The sequence below is a fragment of the Arctopsyche grandis genome, chromosome 8, assembly GCF_051622035.1.
Source record: "Arctopsyche grandis isolate Sample6627 chromosome 8, ASM5162203v2, whole genome shotgun sequence".
Taxonomy (NCBI): Eukaryota; Metazoa; Arthropoda; class Insecta; order Trichoptera; family Hydropsychidae; genus Arctopsyche; species Arctopsyche grandis.
Genome location: NC_135362.1, coordinates 32,608,635 through 32,632,036, shown reverse-complemented (window position 1 = coordinate 32,632,036; position 23,402 = coordinate 32,608,635). Strand labels below are relative to the sequence as shown.

General features: G+C 35.7%; 4 protein-coding genes across 4 annotated transcripts; 2 read left to right on the top strand and 2 right to left on the bottom strand.

Moving 5' to 3' along the window:
* Window positions 1-2,497: 2,497 nt before the first annotated feature.
* LOC143916031 (NBAS subunit of NRZ tethering complex-like) lies at window positions 2,498-15,006 on the top strand. The gene is made up of 41 exons (XM_077436888.1): window positions 2,498-2,639; window positions 2,809-2,906; window positions 2,981-3,114; window positions 3,193-3,421; window positions 3,498-3,672; window positions 3,749-3,904; window positions 3,981-4,226; window positions 4,311-4,415; window positions 4,970-5,062; window positions 5,143-5,373; window positions 5,455-5,580; window positions 5,664-5,787; window positions 5,868-6,016; window positions 6,096-6,394; window positions 6,469-6,790; window positions 6,875-7,030; window positions 7,119-7,255; window positions 7,629-7,808; window positions 7,879-7,981; window positions 8,083-8,348; window positions 8,424-8,536; window positions 8,612-8,738; window positions 9,240-9,485; window positions 10,164-10,302; window positions 10,377-10,483; window positions 10,555-10,805; window positions 10,882-11,099; window positions 11,179-11,381; window positions 11,482-11,682; window positions 11,759-11,919; window positions 11,991-12,178; window positions 12,253-12,389; window positions 12,468-12,569; window positions 12,644-12,775; window positions 12,880-13,056; window positions 13,627-13,774; window positions 13,839-13,935; window positions 14,011-14,143; window positions 14,224-14,341; window positions 14,416-14,541; window positions 14,614-15,006. The coding sequence occupies exons 1-41, from the start codon at window positions 2,565-2,567 to the stop codon at window positions 14,908-14,910; spliced, it is 6,825 nt and encodes a 2,274-aa protein (XP_077293014.1). The 5' UTR covers window positions 2,498-2,564; the 3' UTR covers window positions 14,911-15,006.
* Window positions 14,919-17,554, bottom strand: mRpS29 (mitochondrial ribosomal protein S29). Its single transcript, XM_077436922.1, has 9 exons — window positions 17,443-17,554; window positions 17,228-17,372; window positions 16,936-17,149; window positions 16,748-16,840; window positions 16,519-16,664; window positions 15,773-15,933; window positions 15,554-15,695; window positions 15,385-15,474; window positions 14,919-15,313 (listed from the first exon to the last, which is right to left on the bottom strand). Exons 2-9 carry the CDS (start codon window positions 17,333-17,335, stop codon window positions 15,125-15,127), a joined length of 1,143 nt encoding a protein of 380 aa, XP_077293048.1. The 5' UTR covers window positions 17,336-17,372; window positions 17,443-17,554; the 3' UTR covers window positions 14,919-15,124.
* Window positions 17,555-19,902: 2,348 nt separating this feature from the next.
* mRpS11 (mitochondrial ribosomal protein S11) lies at window positions 19,903-21,313 on the top strand. Its single transcript, XM_077435963.1, has 4 exons — window positions 19,903-20,162; window positions 20,227-20,455; window positions 20,533-20,598; window positions 20,679-21,313. The coding sequence occupies exons 1-4, from the start codon at window positions 19,912-19,914 to the stop codon at window positions 20,784-20,786; spliced, it is 654 nt and encodes a 217-aa protein (XP_077292089.1). The 5' UTR covers window positions 19,903-19,911; the 3' UTR covers window positions 20,787-21,313.
* On the bottom strand, window positions 20,789-22,594 carry LOC143915349 (uncharacterized). The gene is made up of 6 exons (XM_077435962.1): window positions 22,299-22,594; window positions 22,064-22,218; window positions 21,951-21,995; window positions 21,425-21,883; window positions 21,134-21,349; window positions 20,789-21,055 (listed from the first exon to the last, which is right to left on the bottom strand). The coding sequence occupies exons 1-6, from the start codon at window positions 22,453-22,455 to the stop codon at window positions 20,969-20,971; spliced, it is 1,119 nt and encodes a 372-aa protein (XP_077292088.1). The 5' UTR covers window positions 22,456-22,594; the 3' UTR covers window positions 20,789-20,968.
* Window positions 22,595-23,402: the final 808 nt, after the last annotated feature.

Sequence of the window (23,402 nt, the reverse complement as noted above, 5' to 3'; positions counted from 1 at the left end):
AACACCACGACAAGGCAACAGCCAGAAGCCTTCACGCAACCGCAAGCTTCGAGCAACCACAAGCTTCACGCAACCGCAAGCTTCATGCAACCGCAGACTTCACGCAACCGCAGCCTACAACGCAGTCTACAACGCAGCCCTCAACGCAGACTTCAAACGCAGTCCGCTACATGTCCCCACAACTAGTGACCATGTCAAACAACTCCGCAGCTTTCGCCACAACAAGACGCAACCCGGAGACAACAACCAAATGGATCCACTACTGTTGATCCGCCAGCACCGCTCATCACACCTTCGATGATTCATCACCTCGATGAGCCCATGCAGGACGCCGCAGCCTGCACAACAGCACCGTCCAGACCGTCACAAACCTTCACTACCATTGTAACGACCGCAACAGTAACATGGTGTGAAAGTACATATGGACCAGCTACCAACACAACCCGCTGTTGAGTCAACCCACTCCAGCACAACCGGCGAAACAAATCGCCACTGAGCCAACTAGCTCCAACACAACACAGCCGCTGTCGATACAACTAACTCCAGCACAACCAACGAAGACCAGCACTCAACGCACTTCGTCAACCAACGTTCTTCACGCAAGATCCGCTGTCGAGACAACTAACTCCAGCACAACCAACGAAGACCAGCACTCAACGCACTTCGTCAACCAACGTTCTTCACGCAAGATCCGCTGTCGAGACAACTAACTCCAGCACAACCAACGAAGACCAGCACTCAACGCACTTCGTCAACCAACGTTCTTCACGCAAGATCCGCTGTCGAGACAACTAACTCCAGCACAACCAACGAAGACCAGCACTCAACGCACTTCGTCAACCAACGTTCTTCACGCAAGATCCGCTGTCGAGACAACTAACTCCAGCACAACCAACGAAGACCAGCACTCAACGCACTTCGTCAACCAACGTTCTTCACGCAAGATCCGCTGTCGAGACAACTAACTCCAGCACAACCAACGAAGACCAGCACTCAACGCACTTCGTCAACCAACGTTCTTCACGCAAGACCCGCTGCCGAGACAACTAACTCCAGCACAGCCAGCAAAACAGTCACGCGAATGACTCCACGCAGAACACAGCAGCCTGCACAACAGCACCATCCAAGCCATCACAAACCTTCACTACCAACGCAGCTCGCCCAAAATAAGCAACCTGGTAGAGAACAAGACTTGGACCGGCATGCAACACAAGACCCGCTGTCGAGACAACTTTCTCCAGCACAACCGGACAAACAACGACGCCATCGAGTCAATAGACTCCAACACATCAAGATTCCCACAAAATCACACACATCGCTAACACTCACCGGAGAGCCATGTAGGAATCTCGTCGTCGTCATCGTCATCGAAACATTCGAGAATATTCCGCAACAACAAACTACATTCCCGAAAACCAGACGTCGTACACCTGCAGTCATTATATTAAACTCAAGCGGAACGCCCCTACCAGTCGAGTGGAACCAAAACGGTCGAAACACGCCGCCACCATTAAACTACATCGAGCGGAACGGCGCCCATCATTCCAGAAAATTCTACGCCTCGACAAAAGTGCATTCCTCTCGTACGCATCAACAACTAAATGCTCGTACGCATCAACAACCAAATGCACGTACGCATCAACAACCACTTCCACCAAGCATTCCAGAAACACTATAAAAGGAGGTACAACCCAAACAACGCCAGTCGACCCACAGCAGCAAGCGTCGACATACAGCTCCTGACCAGCCACCACTACACTACGCGGACTTGGAAGATCAACCAGCCGGACGAGCCAGCAACACACTGCCGTATCCAGAGACCTTCCGAACATAGCCGAACAACGAGCCAGCAACACACTGCCGCATCCAGAGACCTTCTGAACATAGCTGAATGCCGAGCCAGCGACACTCTACCATATCCAGAGACCGCTGAACGACATACTTTTGCCCACAAATACCATACCTTTGTACAACCATAGGCAAACAATAAAACTTTATAAAACTAGCACAACAGTGTTTCGTTAGGCTGGGATACGGTCAACACTTACCTACCCCGCCTACACCATATCAAGACATTCTGGACGGAGCACTGGCGGTGCATATCTCTTTAATCACCAATAAATGCTGTGAAGCGACTTTGGCCTTTTACTTGGATCCTCCACCCACCCCTACGCAACAATACAATGTCTCGAGTGGGTAGATTTTGATTGATGGAGTTTTCGGGTGCCAGATGTTCTGTGATCAAGATTATAGTCACTTGAAATGAAATCGCTTATTGCGGAATAATCACTGAACTCTCGATAGATCCCATAATCTACATATATTAAAAATAAAATGACTTCGAACAAAATAATAATTTGATTCTGTAGATATAGTAGAAATAAATTTTGGGTCGTTTTAGATAAATATGAAATTGAGCTTATTTGTCGATAAATAACTGATTTACAGATTTTTTAAATGCTAAATTTGCATTTGTGTGTATGGCTGTGTTATGAGTAGTTGCGGTCTGTTGACAGTGCACGTCAGTTCGACAGTGACAGTTGGGCTACGTCAGATGGGTCGAAATGTCGGACGATCTTTCTAGTATTCTATATGAGCTGTTCATCTATTCCGAATGGAAACCAGATCCTGATTTATTTGTCAGTGAATTGATTTTGACTGTATTTTATAATTGTACTATTTTTTTTATTATTGTGCAATTTGTGTCTCTTTATATGTAAACACAAGTTTTCATAACTATGGTTGACACATAAACCAATAGTTACAAAGCTTCAAGCATAATGAAATGTCGTTTTTGTTCAATTTTAGAGAGGGGACAACAATGTAATACCTTATTCAAAGCAATCTGTTAATAGAATTTTAAATTTGTTGAAACCGGAACTAACCTTGGTGGATTATCTGTCCAAGTAATGCTTTCAAATACTTTTCGAATTAAGATCAATGATGAAACAGCACATGTCAATTATGGTTTATTTTTTAGCTTCATCAGTCAGTTACAATCGTGGCAAATATGTTTGGGAGACGATGGGAAGGTTGTTGCGGTTCTTCAAGATACAGTTCTCGAAATACGTACAAAGAGAGGCAACTTTTCAAACGTTGTCGCCAGAACAGGAGGTATAATATTTTCAAATTACGCATTTTAAATTGTTTTGCATATACAATTTAAAATTAATATATAGTTTTGTCTGGCAGTACCCAGAGATCCAAATCCTCAATGGCGTAAAATGGCATGGAGTCCTGATTGCTCGTTACTCGCTATATCTCACAGCAATGGCAAAGTCAGCTTTTACGATTTACTAGCCACCAATTTATTTAACATTCCGGCAGATTGCTCTCAACCATTAGATATGCAATGTACTGATACTACACACGCTTTGGCTGGTATTATTTTTCTCACAAATAGAGTGATGGAACAGAAATGGTGAATTTTAATCGTATATGTTATACTTGAATATTGTGACATTGAAATGATTTTATGTACTATTTTTTGAATTTAGGTCCTGTGAATTGATTTTGATCGATTACAAAGGCAGCTTAAGAAGTTTTTTCATTTCTCCTACTGATGGTTTTAAACTAAATCACAAATTCAACTTTGACGGAGGTGCTAGCACTGTAGCGTATCATAGCCATCACAATATGCTATTCATTTCTGGTCTACCTTCTTCTGTAGAAGTAATTTGTTGATGCATCATAAAAATCAAATTAAAATGCGTTTTAGATTTTTTTATTTATTTCAAACGCGTTTTAGGAAACTTCAAACAGTACGATTTATGGGATTAGAGGATGGCGTCTTTTAAATGATCCGCCGTTTTACAAATTATCAGTAAACTATGATAAACAGCAACCTATCTCTTTAGCAACGTGGTTTTTTAATTATTTATTCAATTGGAAAAAAACAAAACAGGTTTGTTTTAACTTTCATTCCGTCTTTAATCGAATTTATTAAGCCTAATATTAAATAAATCCATGCCGTATTACAGAGTGTGATTATAAAAGCTGTTATATCATCTAATGGATCAACACTCGCTTGTTTACATGCCGATGGATCGTTATCATTTTGGCAGTTACCTATTCTCAAACTTATAAAACTTTGGAATCTTATGGAACAACCGAGCTACGACCTTCCGAATCCCTTAGCCGTAAACAGTAAAAAACAAAAAATATGGCCCGTCCCAGATGACTTATCTGAATACACTCCGATTGATATCAGTTGGTGGACTGATGAGGTATTTTCAGTGAACAATCAATTTTAACTCAATTGAATACTCTTCATTATTGTATTACGTTTATAATTATTATATTTATTACAGGAAATAATAGTTTCGCGTATAAATGGATCGGTTAGCATATGCAATATTAAAGATATGCATACAATGCTCGGTGATAAACCTGTGTTTTTACAAGGCCATCCTCAGGTATAACTTTTATTATTGGTTGTGGCTATTTGCAGGTACTATATCTGCGACAGGTGCAAAGGCTTCTGAACTTATAATCCGATTATAATTTCTTACATTTAATGTATGCTATACTTGTTTAATCAATCGTTCATTATACATATGGGATCCATGAATGTGTGCGGGAGGATATTCAAAGTCAAAGTCTTTACGCAACTCGTTTAATGTGTTCGCTTCGGGCTCGACCATTGCTCGAGTGACGCGCAAAGCGACGCCAGGCCTGCCAACTTAAAATATTCTCATTCATACCAATCCCACATACATGAGGCAAATAAATTTCTAATTTGGATTATATATATTTTACTCTACGAATTCGAAATAAATTTTAAGAGGTTTAAAACAAAATTTTAACAGTGAACACGTTGACAGTGACAGTTCACACGCATGCGCAGAAGGCTTTGCGCCTGTCGCAGATATAGTACCTGCAAATAGCCACAACGTTTATTATTTCATTTGAACCCATGTGAAGTAACGTGTTATTTTTTTACACATCGTACGTAACGTTATTATTTCAGATTTCTCATACATTTGACAATAGTTTTCTGTCCATGGAATGTGAAGCTGTGCTAATTTCTGCTAATAGATTAAGGAGAAAATCTGATACAGAAGTTCGTGTTTTTAATGATTTGATATACGTATACATATAATAAATGAATTTGTTTATAATGTAAGTTGTTATATGTTTCAGAATGACTCTGTTAACGTTAAAGAACTGAAAGACAATGAAAATGCTGACGACGATGAAGATGAAAAAATATCTTTTGCAAATTGGACGAGCGAAACTATTAGAGCAATTTTATATATAATTACAGATATGGAAAGGTTTCAACCTAAACCGAAAAAGCTCCATTTATTGTCTAGAATTTATAGATTATTGTGTTTGAAAAGTACTACGCCTGATGATTTATACTTGAGAAAAGTATTACTTTTATTGTATATGTACTAAATATAAATTACAATTTTACATTTTAGTTGTAAAATTGCGTTTATTATATTGTAGATAGAGAATGCTGATTATGAAGAAGCACTGCTTTTAGCTCAAAAATATGAATTAGACAGTGATTTAGTCTATCAACAACGATGGAGAACATCTGTGGTTTCAACACAAAGTATTAAAGACTATTTGGTAATTTTATCAATAAAAACTGTTTCCATTATATATTTAGTGATATTTTAGATTAATTTTCATTTATAATATTTACTATTCAGAATAAGGTTTCGAAAAAAATATGGGTTATTCAACAATGTTGCGATAGAGTTCCTGAAAATTTGTCTGCGGCAAGAGAATTATTGGAATTCGGTTTGAAGTTGACTAATAAGGAAATTTTTAAAAGTATTTATTTTATTTGAATTTTATTTATTGTATTAGTATTTTTAAAACGCTCATTTTTATTATACAAATTTGTTTTTAAGGTATTACATCTACAGTGGACAAAAAAACATTTACAGAAAAAAATCTTTGGAATGAAATAACACTCGAAGAATTGTCTGTTCATACATCAGATATACTACGATATAGATATTCAATGCTATTTTATTTGGATCGCTTGGATATTTATAAGGTTGGTTTGATCTAAGATTTTCTAAACAAATAAAGGCAAAATTTTCACTTTAAACATTTTAATAATACTATATTTGTAGGCCATAATCAAGTGTGAAAGCTCTACATATTCTGCTGAAGAATACAATCGTTTACGTATTAATACGATTTGTAGAAGTGCAATTGAGTTTGCTAAAGAGGGAAGAGTCGAAGCTTTAATATGTCTGTGGCCTCATTTGTGTGACATCAGTCTTCAGCTTTTGGTTTTACAAAGTTTACCGGAAACTTTGGACCCATTGAGTTATAAATCTTTACTTCCATCTTATAATTTGCACGATTCGAACGATTTGTATCGAAAACTAAACCGACAAGCAGACTGGTGCGAAAAGGATATCTTTAGGTACGGAATACACAAGTTTATATTGATTTTTTTTGAGAATTTTCACTATTGAATTTTCCACAAACTACTCGTAGATCTATTTGGAGTGGCGTTGAAATGGATGAGTTGGAAATCGAAGATAATGTCGATGGTGTTGAATTGATTCTGCCGTCTTCCAATTTGACGGAATGGTATTTAGCGCGTGCTCATCAAATTGAAGAGATGTGTGGTCTATCCGGCGTTTCACTTCTATTGATAGGATTCGCAATTGAAAAAAATGTACCCGGTCTTGAAAACCTTTATTCTTTGCTGACCACGCTAGACATTCTATTGTACGACATCAATATTGAGCAAATATCGTTGAAACAATTGGAAAATTATTCTCAGTATGAAGTGGAAAATTTACTCATGTCGCAAGTAAGAAGTGAAATATAGATAATTTTTTATGGATTTGTATGTACATTTTCCAACCATATTTCAAATCTCATCCCTTGTTTTAAGACAAACGAAGAAACAATTTTAGATGATATGAAAACTTTATTATTCCCATATTTGGAGAGGTGTACTAAATTATCGTCAGTGCCGGGTTTAAAAGAAACATTATTAAGAGAGTATGTTTTAAACCTCAGCTTGAAAAATTTAAATCTTGCTCTGAAGGTATGCATCTTTAATGTGGTTTATAGTAATTATTTGATTATTAAACAGCATACACATATGTATATATGTATATATTTTTTCATTTTAGGTGTTTCAAGGTACAACCATACTAGAAATAAACGTTCAACAATGCTTAATAATGGCTGAAGACAGTTTCTTGTCTCAAGAAGATAATAATAACCTTTCTCTGTGTTTTGATATATTAGAAGCACTACCGGAAGCGAGGTTTTAATATTTTATTTTATTTTTCTAATAATGTGTGTATTATTGCAGTATGTGTTTGGGATTGAACTACCCTGTTCGAAGGACCATGTTTGAATGTGTGTGAGGGTTGCGTTCAGGATTCAGAATGTTATAATTAAAGTCTCTCTTCTCTTTGTCTCACATTTATTGTATGATAAGGTACACTTTCCTGGCTTGCTCTATATGTTGCGTGCCGACGGTTGCTTTGTATGAGTGGGCTCGAGTGACTGATTTCACGTGTCTGCCTGACTGTGCGTGCGCATTGCAACTTATAGAGCATTACATTGAATGGAGGGGGAAATATGTCGTAACCAACACAAGTCCGTCCAGTGTATATGTTTTTTTTGTTTTTTAGCGACGATAGTATAACTCCTTCGCACCTGATAAAAGTTTTAGATGAAATGGAAAGATACCTGAATGCATGTCAACTTATGGAAAATCATGGTATTCATATTTCGTATTGTGAATTAAGAAAAATAATTGGTAATTCAGAAGAGATGCAGGATCTGTTAAAACGCACAGCTCACGATACAACGTATGTGTTTCATTTTATTATAAAATATTAGACACACTGACACTTAATCCATTGTGTTTATAATATTTAGCACATCCAAGACAAACGGTGCGGATTGGAATGAACTACTTTCAGATCTTTTACAACTACATTCTTTGATATTCGCGTATGAAGATAATGAACTGTGCCACGAGGTATAATATAAATATGAAGTTTATCAAAAAAATACCTATTTAAATTTGTTTTTGGTAGTGTATGTATTATATATGTAATTAAAACCAAATTTTGTTGATAGATATTTGCCTCTGCAATGTTGTCTTCTTCTAACAAATTGAGTATAATGTCAGCTGAACAAGTATTGACATGCCAAATGACCAATTTATCGCCAACTTCACCTACAGAATCCCGGTCATTAGGTGTTGGTAAAAATAAATTACCTTACAAAATTAACGTGACTCATAGGGTTCCATTTGTGAAAAGTATAGAACTCGTTCTTAAGTCTGCAAAAGAATATTTTAATTCTGCGTCGAATTTGAATGACCGATCTTTAGATTTCTCATGGTTAGTTGTTTTGATTGATTATTATTATTTTATTAAAATATTTAAAATTATTATAAATATTGTTGTTAATTTTAGGGCATGTCTGCAGCTAATCAAAGAAGAAAATTCTGACATTCAATATGAGAAGAATCTTATTTTAGCTTTAAAAATCATTAATGATTTTGAGCTCAGCATTCTACCAGTAAAAGGTAATATTTGTCATATAAATTTTGCATAGTAATTTATGTATGTATATATTTTTAATTTAATTCATTTTTTCGCAGTGAGGTCATGTCCGTCCATTGAACTTATCGAAGAATGTCTTGATTTCGATGAAAACGCTTATAGATATGTAGACAAGGTATTAAAACTTGCAAAATTATTAGCTGTCAAAGAAGATGAAAAGAAAAGGTAATAAATTAAAAATTTGATACACCAGTGGCGTCGCTAGGGGTGGTCTCACCTGAAAAATATATTTATATTGATTATTAATATTTGTTAATTGTCATGACTCACGAGAGAAAAGCGCCAAAAGAGAAGCTAAGTTCATACGTTGTTTCTGACTGAATCAATTAACCTTCTTACCTTTAGGTATGTAGTATGTACATACTCTGATTTCTCAGGAATTCGAACAAAAGCCAATTATGGCTCATATTTGATGTTATATATAGATACACCAGCCGTATTTCGCGGTAGCTGTATAAATACAGAAAGCTGTATATATACAGAAATCGCAAGAGGCGTGTAGCCGCTCGAGGACCGTCATACAACGAATATGTCGAATTAGTGTTTTTCAATTTGAACAATTTGGTGTAACCCGGTGCAGACTGCACTCCCCGCACGGGCCTAGCGACGCTACTGGATACACATCAGCACATATTGTGGTTTAAGGAAAGTTTTTTTTTTACGTAGGGAGATTGTTATCGTATCATTGTGTGCTATTAAATCAATCGAGAGGGAAGATTACGAGGAAGCAAAGAAACTTGGGAAACGTCTCATTTCTGTGAGTGAAGGACCCTCTGCTGCTCACGCTGCTGCAGCCGCACAGCACCTCGGTATGGATGCATCATTAGCCGACCTGCCTTTGAGACACCAGTTGATTGATCTCGCACTTTTACATTGCGACGCTCAGCATATAGAAACTCTTCTTCAAATAAGGTTTTTTTTTTTTTTTTTATTGTATATTTTGGAAACAATTTAAGCGTCTATTTTATAAAATGAATGTGCATTTAAAAAATTTTTGTACATTAAAAAAAGTTTCTGTATATTACAAAAAAATTGTGTGCATTTCTAAATGACGGATTGCATTAGAAAGTTTGCTTTGATCATTGAAAAAAATATTTGCTACTTAAAAAGTGGATAAAATGTGCATTAAAATGAACTGTATCGGCAACGTCGCGAATACCAAAATACGAACCAACGTTTGGTTAGGTTTTATTTATTTATGGCTTGGTTAGGTTAGGTTAAGTTAGGGTTGGTTTTATTTATTTATTATTTACATTTCATTAGTGAGATTATATTTCATTAGTGAGATTATAATTTCACTAGTGAGAAAAAAAAGCAAACACTTATGACAGTTGACAATTGCCACTTTTTGTATATATTCTAATGCTAAAATCTATTTTTTCAAATGATCGTTTCATATTTTAATAATGGTCACTTTTTAATGCCAAAATATTTTATTCAATGTACAATACGGGATTGTTTAATGCACCGAAAATAATGCACAAACATTTTTTTTAAGATACAAAGTATTTTTCTCAATGTACAGTTAAATCGGTATTGATTTGGATCAATAAATTTTTTATTTCATTGAATATTTTCATACAATTTTAGATCGTCTGTCGAATCGGAGATATTGCAGTCAGAAATTAATAACATTGTTAATATTACTAAAAATGTGAATACAAGACATGTCAATTTGCAAGATAGTATGGAGTCCACTGAAGATGATTACCTTGACGCTTTAACATCTGTAAGTATATTTTTGTTATATTCTTCTTTTCTTTGGTTTAATCGATGATTAAATAAGTACGTTTTGTTTTGCAGCCCATTGTTGAAAACAGGGTCATCACTACAGTTGTAGAAAAATATATCCAAAAACCTCTTACTGCATTGGGCGATAAAAAGTCTTGGAAAAATGCACTTAATTTTGGGTAACTTTCCAAAATTGTTAAAAATTAATATAATAATGGTATATAGTAATAATTGTGAATTCAATTTATAGTTGGACTTCTGACAGTAGCAAATCAGTCTATCCAGAATTGCAGAATAAAAACAACGGAAAGCTAGCATGTCATATGTTCTACGCTCATCTGCATAAAGATTGTCATGTGTCTCATTTAGCCACTCAATATAACAAATTTTCAACGCCGGATGTCTTTGATCCGCAGCTGGTGATGTTGCACGCATTGATCAGAAACAATTTGCTGCAGGATTGCATCAAGTACGGCAGCTCCGAGCTGGCCATTGTTGAAGGTTGACTCTTGTTCACTGATTAATTCACTACAATCATATATTTATGCGTTCTTATTTTATTGCGTTCATGTCACAGCTTTGGTTCAGTGTGCTGAATACACACTGTCGGAAGATACGGCCTATTGCCTATCACAATTGCTGAGCACGTGCCACTCTTCAGGGTTCTCCAAATATCTTAACAACATTCAGTTGGATATCCGAACCTTACATACCATTTTGTATTTTTATTGTTTGATGAATTACATCAATCAGCACAACTTACCGGACGATGCATTCATTCAAAGTCCTATTAAAGTACATATGTTTGGATTTTGTGTTATTTTTGATGTAGTCATGTACTTTAAACTGTTATTATATGTTTATTGTTTTGTAGTTAATATCTGAAATGCTAAAGTTTGCTCAAAGTCAATGTGATGAAGATCAGAATGAAGCTGTTAAAGGACTACTAAATTGTAAAAACACCATGGATCAATTAATTGAGGCGAAGAATCTTATTAAAAACGGTTGTCCTATTGACCTTGAATTATTTGCAAAGGATGATTTATATAGAAAAACTATGATTTTAAATATTTCCAAGTATGCCGAGTTTTTATATAAAAAATATATTTCAATTATTGATTATTGTATTAAAAGTTAGTATCATTCACTCTCTACATTTATATTATTTATATTGTAGAACTTACAATAAGGAAATGTTTGAATTAGCCGTTAAACTCTCCCAAAAATACAATGTGCCGAAGCAAGATGTTATTGTAAACTACCTTTCGTATGTTATTTTACATCACGAAAATATAGGCTTTGCTAACTGCAACTTGGTAATATCTGATGAAAATCTATTAAGTCAGTTGTCTGGAGATATGGAAAATATTTTAGAACGGTAAATGTTTTATTTTAACAGAAGTTTAATGTAATGTTTAATTAAGATTGTTTAAATTACATATGTTTCTTTTTAGTTTCAATAATGAAGTGTGGACTAAATTAGACGGCAGAGATCATAATACGTTAATATTATATTTAACATTGATCAGCAATATGAATAGTCGATATTTGATTCACGGTTTAAATGCTAAAGAGCACCTTAAGTTGATAAAGAAATGCAAATCAGCTTGTTCAGGTATTCATAGTTATTTTGATTTACAATTTTGAAAAAAAGGTATTTACTAATCGTATGATATAATTTTGCAGGCTTAAATTATAAATATATAATAAATGGACCTTCTCAAGACGAATTTTCCGATTATGCGCTGACTCTTCTAACCAAAGATAATATTGGCGTTGTTACTAAATTTCTACGAAATCTGCCCACTTGTTTCAACTTCAACTTTAACTCCAGCAAATTTTATAGCACGTGGTTACTGCATTACTTTTTCAATGTATGTGTTTTTGTTATGAATTATATATTGATGAACTTTCGAGGAACAGTCGATTTGAATACATCACATTTCAGATACCAGAAAGTATTCAGACGAGTAAAAAATGGATGCAACAGCATAGAGAATGTTTAAGTTATTTCAGTAAATTGAACCAAGACGATATGCTATCATATACTAAAGAAATTCTTTTCGGGACTATAGCGTTGGAAAAGTTAATAAACGACAAGTCCTCTAGAAATATATAAAAGTCATAGGGGTTGATCTAAAATGAAGCTTTCCTTATTTTCAGATTACCTCCAAGTACAAGGATTCAAATTGCTTTTCAAACTGCAGACTATTGTCAACACGAGCATAGCAATAATGAAAATATCAATATAAAAAGCAAACAAGTGTAAGTTTCAATCAATGTGTTATTTATATGCAATTAGTTTTGTTGTACCTATCATCTATTTTTTTATTTAATAGAGAGGTGTGTGTTAGTTGGGAAGACGTCGGCATAAAAATAACACGTTGGGGTAAATTTTTAGAAAATTTCCACTCTGATACAGTAAAAACTGTAATAAGAAATAACAATTTTGTATCGTCTCGAATTTGGAGGTTTTCTTTTATTTATTTTTTTCATATTGAACAGTCAAATATTATAATGTATGTATATATATATATATATATATATATGTATGTACATCCAATTTTTCTTATAGAAATATAGAATGTTCTCGAGGAATATGGTCATCGATGTTGTGTCCTCTGGTAGAATTATTATTAGATAATAATTTCCCAATGAAAGAATTGTTCGTTCTTATGAAATGCCTTGATGATGAAATGACCGTTAACGACTTATTAACATTCACCATAGAAAACAAAGAATTGACTTCAAGGTATCTAATAATGATTTTTAAATAGGTTGTGGCTATTTGTAGGTACTATATCTGCGAATTATTGGCTATTTGCAGGTACTATATCTGCGAATTGTTGGCTATTTGCAGGTACTATATCTGCGACAGGCGCAAAGCCTTCTGCGCATGCGCGTGAACTGTCACTGTCAGCGTGTTTACTGTTAAAATTTTGTTTTAAACCTCTTAAAATTTAGTTCGAACTCGTAAAGTGACGTAGAGTAAAAAATATAATCCAAATTAGTTAGTATAATTAATTGTTAGAAAATTACTATCATATACAACGTATAATACCTACATACAAGTACAAGCCGCGAACTAGCTAAATGATATAAATCTATTATAATAACGTGCGAAATTTATTTGCCTCATGTATAATGAACGATTGATTAAACAAGTCTAGCATACATTAAATGTAAGAAATTATAATCGGATTATAAGTTCACGCGCCTGTCGCAGATATAGTACCTGCAAATAGCCACAACCTTTTAAATATGTTTGATTCTATATAAAATATTTATTCATATGTATATATATATATATTTTTATATTTAGTGTTTTAGGTCGTATTACTAAATGTTTATTGGAAATGAGACGTGAAAACATAACAATATCATCTGAAGTATTAGATAAAATGAAAATATATTCAAGCAGTTCTTTATTATCTTCCAAGCAACGATTAGAACTTATGTCGCTCTATACGGTTGGTTAATTTTAAATATTATTCATTGAAAATATATGTAAAACTTTGTTAATTGAATATTCAGGTGAAGTCAGATCATGCCGATGTTGAGTTGCTGGAGAGAATATCATGGGAACTTATAGCCTGTACATGGGATCAGGAAACTTTTGATAATTTTAAAGGTATTTATTGTAAGAAAATATGTATTGTATAGAGTTTGCGTGTGAAATTCGATCGATATCCTTTTCTGTATGTAGATTTCAACATAGTAGAATCATCAGAAAGAGTGAACGTTATGAAAACGCTCATTGAAGGTGATACAAATTGGGAAAAATTAAAAGCGCTCGTTGATTTGATCAATATGTGGCCATTGTCTACTGTCGAGGAAGAGTAATTGATTTTATATTGTTTTTAATTTTATAATTGCTCCGATTATACTCGTATTTGTATGCGTAATATGTTATTTTTAGTAAAAATGAAACTCCACACGTGCAACTAATAATGAAGTTGATAAACAAAAATGAAAATATCGACGAAAACATTCCACTGTTGAAGCTTCTGATGAGCAAACAAGCTATTCCATCCGAGGTACTTTAATCACACTGTGGAAAGTTTCATATTTGTTTTGATATTTGTATATGTATACATTTAAAATCCTTTAGGACATCTCATGGATAGTGTCAAAGAATGACACAGATAACATAGTCGGAAAATTGTGGTTGTGTTTATTGTCGTCAGATAAAGAGGTGCACCGTACTGTTTTACCGGCCATTGCATTGGAAATAAAGGTTATTTGAAACAATATAAAATGAATTATGTAAATACGGTTTGAAGTATGACGTATTTTTGGTTTTTCTCAGGATCTACGGATGTACGAGGACTTTTTGAGCGATCAGTTATTTTTGGAAATTTTAAACAAAAGATTGTTCTCCTGTTTGATTAAAACAAAGTTGTATCCAAAATTAGTGAATTGCCTGTTTAAGATAGACTCGATAAAATCTCCAACAGATACTTGTGATTATACCGTCGATATGGCTATTGCAGATTTGTTGGAGAAGAATCACAAGGCTGAGGCTGGTGCTCTTAAAATGTCAGCTGCCGGTATTCCAAATACGTTGAAAGGCTTTAACGAGGCCCTGTTGTACTATAAATTATAAATTAATATGTATCGTGCATCTATTTAATTTAATTTATTTATTGATTCAATACATTTTTATTTATATTTAAATAATAATATAAACGTGTTACATTTCATAAGGTTTTTTTATTTTTATTTGCTATTCGATTTGTTTCTGTCTAGACTGGTTATCGACCAGTGATTATTTAAAATACATTGTAAAATACAGGTAGTTTATCTTGAATATATGTTGATTACAGCGAGGCAGTGTAAATCATTAGATTGTAGGGGTTTTTAGCTGTTGTAAATGCAAGTTCTGTTTCTGCATCAGGGTGGTCTCGAATCCAAAGTCTATCTCTGTAATAATTCATACAACTATAGTATTCTTTGTCGCTGTAGTTTTCCACTTCGATTGGAATGAAAGGATCCATGTGCTCGAAGCCCTGGAATTGAATAGGTGTCAAATGAATGGTATGGTATTAAGAAATATTACAAATATTTGTATATGTTTTACCTCTTTCCCCAGTAAGTATCTAGGATAATAACCTTCGACTTTCTTATAAACAGCCATTTCATCGACAACAACAGTGATTATGGCATTGCACTAAAAATATTTATAAAAAGTTTATAAAAAGGATTAGAGCTTGTATAAAAATATTCACAATAAAAATAAATAGCAATACCCAATCGTTTGTAGTAGCGTTCATAAATGCGTGTGTTAGAGTGACTTCTTTAGGTGTTATGTGCCTTCTAGTTTTGACCCTCAGTTTCGAGTCGGGGGCAAGAAATGTATTAAATCCATCTATAGCAACAAATGTCTTGATCCTACAATTTAAATAAAATTTTAAAGTATAAATAAATTCGAGACAATTCAAGTCTGCAATAAAATGATGTGTGCTTACGCTTTTTTTGTAGATAGAATTTTGACTTCTTCGATCAATGCTACAACTATATCATTCGCATATTTCACTCTTTCAATTCCGAGTTCAATTAAATCTGTCAAATGTGACCCCTTCGGAGTAACTTCACGTTTACTCCACACATATTCTTTAGAGATAGGAAGCTAAAATGTGTGTAGTTGAATTGAATTAAAAATTTAAAGATTCATATGTGTGTTTTTTAACCGTTTGCCCGCGGCCGTCTTCTAACAAGTCTGTAGCGCGGCTTTCTTCCATAGAATTTCTGAACTTTGTACGGCATTTTGAGCCTTATATGCGCCTATTTCAACTGTTTTAAGCTTCAAAATTGGTTGAATATATTACTGAAAGTTCAATGCCGTCTATTCAATTTGCTTAAAATGAATATATACCAGTCAAAATGAGTTTTTTGTGGAACCATACTGAAACCTCGTTTATGTGACGTCACGTCTGTTGAGCAATGGCGACGATACGTCTCAATTGTATGAAGAATGATTATTTGACAATTAAGCCAAAACTACGAGATATACTATGTATTTTATTGTTTAAAATAATACTTTGTGTTAATTAATATATCTGGTTACTTGAGTAAATATTAAAATCTGTATTTAAGGTCGAAAGCTCGATTGCCAAATTCGTGAAAAAGGTGCCGCGTACAGGACTTGTTCGCTATATTTATTGCCGCGGGCAAAGGGTTGAGTATTAGCGATATAATTGTGCACAGTGCTCACATCTGCAGTTTTTAAAATTGCATTGTTTTGGGTTTTGAAATGAATAAGCCACTTTGCCGCATCAATTGGAAGATCAACGAGACCTTCTCGTGTAGGTGAATTTGTGATTTCCCTGTGATATAATAATCTTCTCAACCAGTCGGAGACTGTCAAAATAGTTTAAAATTTGAAATACAATAGAATACAAAAAAAATAGCAATAATAATAACAGCAATAATAATATTACTACCCCAAGGTACATGAACTAATAAAAATCCTTTTTCATGAGCGTAGTGAATAACGTGTGCTAGTACCAGTGATTTTCCTGTTCCAAGTTTCCCATCTTAAATTTTAGTTAAGAAATAAATTTTCGAACGCAATGTATTTTTTTTTTCAATTATTTACATAGTCGTTATAATCTTTAAATAAAAAGGATACAAATGACGATTCTATTTGCAGGTTTTGACAAATCAGATTTGTCTATGATGTTCATAATTTCAATAGCAGGCTTTCTAACCATAAGGCACGCTTCTGTGAAAGTTTTCGCCTGCCTTTGATAGGTCACCGGTAGACCACCATTTTTAAATAATATGTTGCGCTTTTCAGGACTCATCGTATAAAATTGCCCACAGTGACCATAGTCATGTTGAAGCTTAAACAAATATAAATTTTATATTAAAATCAACATGAAAATAAGATAACAGACAATATTGTAATATTCAATACTAACTGGATTGCTTTCTTGAGTTCGAAAACCTTGAACTAATTCGTTGCTCACTTGTACAGAAAATAGGCGATGGTTTATTCTGAAGAGACTCTTAACGTTTCTGGTTAGCATATTTTCAACTCGTGATGTGACAAACTGATTTCGAATACTGAAAAATGTATGTGGATTATAAAATATATTGTATCTTTTCTAGCTGAAATGTAAGCGAGATAACTTACTTAACCTATAAACAAACGCCCGGCCTCTGACAGATAAAAAGTATTGCCAGTGTAAATAATACAAACTACCAGCATTTTTAGCTAATCATAAAATTTTATGGAAACATTATATGTAGTTGTTAGTTCGGTGTACCGCAACAAAAAGCGATCTCGATCACGGAACATCTGGCACTCAAAAATTTCATCAATCGAAAGCAATCACGCGAATATTGTACTAACGAGAACTCGAGTGCCACATGTTCCGTGATCGAGATTTTAGTGATTTGCGCGAGTTCGCTTTTTGCGGAATAATCCGTTTACCGTAGTTGTTGACCACTAAGTTATTGTTTATTGTCAATATTTTTTTGAATGTAGTGTTTGCTTTCCCCAAAAAAATTGTTTCGTCCCAATTCGAGCAACGTCAAGGGGTCACATGTTTGAAATCGGTCTCCGTGACGAGACAGAATGTTAAATTACAGAAAACGCAAATATCGGAAGGCAAAGATCGAAAATCGAAATATCAAAAAAAAAGAGTGCATGGTAAACGGTACATACTCACTTAATTTACGCGAGCAGGGTACAACAGGAACAAGAGGAACATGCTTTTCCTCCCGTATTCTGCGCGCGCACATTTATATGGGAGGAAAAGCCTTTTCCTCTTGTTCCTGTTGTATCCTACTCGCGCAAATTAAGTGAGTATGTACCGTTTACCATGCACCATTTTTTTTTATCTTTCGATTTTCGATCTTTGCCTTCCGATATTTGCGTTTTCTGTAATTTAACATTCTGTCTCGTCACGTAGACCCGTTTGAAATAAATATAAACATATAGGACGGGTTAAAGGTTTGGTCCATTTCCCGGCCTGTGGAAATTCAGTTGTATTTTGAAGAGGATCATTATTACTCGATTAATACAGGTGTATTTTTATGTACAGCGAAATAAGTAGGAGATTCACTGGAACGAGCCAGATCGAGTTCCTGAAGCTCACTGGCATCTGGGGACAATGCGCTGGTTTATAAAGGTGTTGCTTGAGCAACGTGTAGCTGAGCTGGTGAGATCACGTTCTGAAAAATTCCAACGGGGTCGAGGTCTTCCTTTGTGTTCAATACTTGATGTGTAGTTGCGTAGCTCCTTGGGATTTCCCGTGTATTCGTGATTGCATATCTGGAGTGAGGTAAGGTAATATAGGTAAGCTGGAAGAAGTATTTCGGCCAAGGCTGACTTTCGTGTACGATAACAGGACGTGATGATGTCATTTGTACAGATGAAGTTCGATGAGGGAAATAGGTGATATCATCGACCTAGTTTCTTATGGTACAAGTCGTGCTATATCCCTACAAACATAAAATAATATGGGGATCTAGTCTTGTTGTGAAGGTCTTCTTCACCACCAGTCCGCCATGTATTATAGACAGGTTCGTCTGTGTTCGGTATTAAATACAGCTATGTTGAATATGGTATTTATTTGGTAGTAACACGTATACACAAGTATGATTAATTGTTGGCAAAAGTTTGTCGTTCAGCGGTCTCTGGATACGGTAGAGTGTCGCTGGCTCGGCATTCAGCTATGTTCGGCAAGTCGCTGGATATGGTAGAGTGTCGCTGGCTCGGTATTCGGCTATGTTCAGCAAGTCTCTGGATACGGCAGTGGGTTGCTGGCTCGTTGTTCTTCCAAGTCCGCGTAGTGAAGTGATAGCTGGTCAGGAGCTGGATGTTGACTGGTCTGCTGTTGTGTGTCGACGCTTGCTGCTGTGGGTCGACTGGCGTTGTTTGGGTTGTACCTCCTTTTATATGGTTTCTGGAATGCTTGATGGAAGTGGTCGTACGAGCATTTAGTTTATTGATGCGTACGAAAGGAATTTTGTTTTCGTCGAGGCGTCGAATTTTCTGGAATGCTTGATGGAAGTGGTTATTGACGCGTACGAGAGGAATTTTGTTTTCGTCGAGGCGTCGAATTTTCTGGAATGCTTGATGGTGTTCCGCTCGATGTATTTTGTTGTTGCGGAATATTCTCGAAGGTTTCGATGACGATGACGACGACGAGATTCCTACAATAACAACATCAATTATGCTTTATTTTGATTCTAAACACATGGTTTTAAAAAATTAATTCTAAAAGAAATGTATAAAACAATTGGTAAACGGATAATTCCGCAAAAAGTGATCTCGCACAAGTCACTAAAATCTCCGGCATCTGAGTTCTCTTAAGTACAATATTTCGCGTTGAAAGCTTTCGATTGATGAAGTTTTTGGATGCCATCTTTTTGCGAAATAATCCCAGAACCAAAATAATTGGTTCGGTGATTACTGGTCACAAAGTCACTAAAATCTCTATAACGGAACATTTGGCAGCCGAAAAGTCCATCATACTAATGAGAACTTGAGTGCCAAATATTGCGTATTCGCGATTTTAATGGTAATAATTGTCTTTGTGACCACCGCAATGTGACTAATAATCCGATTACCAAAATAATTATACGCAAAAATTGTATGTATGTGTCGGACGTTGGCATTACTTCCTGTCAGTCTCGGTGTGAGTTTGAGGTTATGTTGCGTCAGTGTTGGGGGTATTTAAGGGGGGCGGGAGCTCCACATTTGGGGGCGACTTCATCTGTCTCCAATATATTCCAAACGCGTTCTTATTCCCGTCATGAACGCACCTGGAGTTATAAGACCTTGCCAGCGCAGGACGAAGGCACCGCTGGAGAAAAAGCCATCGATCTAGACGCCAATATAATTAAGTACGCTAATGTATCACATGACCATGTATTTCTATTTCGTTTCATTTATTTTTTTCATTCACAGGCACCCAATGTTTCCAGATGAAACATCGCATCTGAGGATATTCGATGGCGTCCCATTCAATCAGTTGGCAGTGTGCGATATCAAAGCATCCAAAAACAATACAATAATGACTATATCGAATTACAAAGGAACTCCTCAAATTATTCGGTCGTGTGGAATAGAAGGTTTTAAAACTGCTAGAAAAGGAACAAACATTGCCGCTCAGGCTACAGCCATCAGTCTAAGCGCAGTAAGTTCACTTATGTTTTGGTTAAACCTGGCACATCAATGAATTCAAACCTATTGAGTTGTTTTTTGTGATTTTAGTTGGCAATTCCTAAAGGGATCACAACCATTAGGGTTCGAGTGCAAGGTCTCGGACCAGGACGCATGGTAAATAGTTGATTTGCAAATTGGTTTTGTGAAATATAATTTACTTTATATATGATTTTATTCATTTTTATTATTTTTAGGCTGCAATCAAAGGCTTGCAGATGGGAGGCATGAATGTTGTCTCTATTACTGACACCACAAGGGTTTCGTGGAATCCTCCAAGGCCAAGAAAAGCGAGAAGAGTTTAATTGCATTGTGATTATTTAATTGTTTAAGTTTAGAAATATAACTTAGGTTTTATACTGGCGTTATTTCTCAAAATAAAATCCTTATTCCCAATTTCAAAACAATTATAAATGAAATAAAATATTTAATTTATTGCGAACGTTATTTCTAGATTACAATAATTATTATTTACAACGATACAATATTAGAATCCATATTTTGATTGTGTTTGCTTTTTTGTCATTCTATTGTTAGCCCATTGGTTTTGAAGGTCCTGTTCGTTTGCTTTAGCCTGTGGAAAAAGCATACATTAAAATTATATATAAATGAAATCATAAGCATTAAAGCAAACAAATTTTATTTTTCTTGCCTGATGGGCGAGATATGTGATCTGATGTTTTCTCTTTTGCTGGTTTGTAGGTCCATCACCTCGTCTTTTGCCTGAAGATACTCTTCTCGAGGTGTTTTGTGTTATAGCTTTAGTTAACCATTCTTTTGTATCTGGTAACATTGCCTTTTGATCAATGTCTATAAATTGCATTGCCTCGCCTTTTCGTCTTTCTCTGCTGCTACACAACTTCCTCATCTAAAATATGATAAAAGCAAAAATATGCTATAATCTATTAACGTCAAATTTTAATGCACAAATTGCAAGACTTACAGCTTCGTCGTCCATATTCGGTTGAGGTTTTGTGTCATCTTCTGGGTCGGGTAAGATTTCTTGTTCGACATCATCGGGATCTTCATATGCTCTAGGATCGAAGTCTATATTTTGATGTGACATAATTTGCGCTCTGTATCCTTTGATCTCCGATTTTTTGAATTCACTTTCATCATCTTGTAAATCTGTATTGTTAGATTCAACGGGGAGGTCTTCGACGACTTCATTTTTATTCAACGAAAAGAAGTCAACTTCGGTTTCACCGCCTGACAAATCGCTGTCGTCTGAAGAATTGTAACTATCAACGAGAATACTCTTTTTTGGTGGGGGTTTCACAGGCTTTACTACTTTCGGTGGTGGTGGTCTAGTTAAAATATGCGGAACAAAGTTAATCGAGGGTTTTTTAATAATTTCTCCTGATCTGGGTTCAGGTAACATATTCAATAAACCCGCTCCTTTCTGAAAATATAAATTATTTGATTAATTTGGTATCATTGATTGGAAATCGAAAAGTTTTAGTACTGACCACCAATTTTTTAAATTTCGGCTGGGATTCTTCATCGTCTTCAAACTAAAATAGAAAAAATTATATTAAAGATTGGATACATATATAATTTACACGACGTGTATAAGACTTACTGATGCCAAAGATGGGAGAAGAATTTGTGCCGGTTTCCTCTCTGCTGGTTTGGGCGGTGGTTTCTCAGTCGGTTTTTCTTTCTTTTTTAAGAATTCATCGTCTTCTTCGAAGTTGGCGTTGACATTTTTCGGTTGTGGCAAAGTATTGAATATTCCTGGAAGCATCAATGCAATGTTAAATGAGAAAATGTCAAAAGATAAGAATCCTATCCAAGGTATGAAAATAGCGACTAACCTGTGCTAGATTGCGAGTCACTGTCATTGGAGACCGATCTTCCATTGTTAATGGTAGCTGTAGATGTTTGTTCGGTTTTCCGTATGGTTGGGGTTTCGCTCTCGTTTTCACTATTGGAGTCGCTGTCACTTCCACTGCCATAGGCCACGAGCGCCATTCCTGCCAATTAACTGATCTTCACGTTGCCAAAAAAGAGCCAGACAGCTCGACTACTCGCAAATATCGTCGTTGTATGTCGCCTGACGTACGACGACAAACAACCGCAATGTCAAAAGTACTATTGGTCGCAAACCAACAGCATGGCGCCCATAATAAAACATAAATTATCTTATTTTTAGATTGGCAATCTTCGTGGGAATAACGTGAATTAAGCGTGAATTACTCATATTATTAGAAAAACTCATATTATTATTGGGAAGGTAAAAGAGAGTTCTTAAAGTTCTTAACCTGGGTTCGGTGAGTCAGTCTCAGGGGTTCGGCGGAGGTCAAGACACACACCCGACACATATGATTCGGGTGCCAAATAAGGAGGGTTTGGTGAATGCGCATATGAAACTGGTGGGGGTCAGTACGTCCAACGAGGTTAAAAACCACTGATGTAGATTGTAAATAACACTTCGTTTCATAAATATCAGATGAAAACTAGCAGAAGTCTATAGGGAACGATTTTATGTTTGCAAAAAGGCTCATTGTAACATCGTCCCTTGGCAGCAATGCCAATGGTTAGGTTGGCATCTTGCTACCCTCACTCTCCGGACATAGATCTGCGAGCGAGCACGGACAGACGAGCTATTTTCTCTCCAGACCTTCACTTGAGGCAGTCGCGAGATCAAATCTCCTGCCTAGGGTTTATCCACGCGCGGTTGAGTCCAGCAGTAGCTCCCGCCCTCTTCATACGCCGCTGTTTACGGAATAGGCAGAAGCCGTCTACGCAGAGGAAGGACCTCGTGACCGGGTCTCTAGCTTTTCTCCCACTAGCTCGTACAGCTGGCAGCGCTTTGACGAGCATAGCACCAGGAGAACCCTACGACACGTCTAGATCAGTCCACGGTTTCCTTGTTGAACGTGTTCCTGGAGAACATCTGTTCGCCCTGCGCGTCCCAA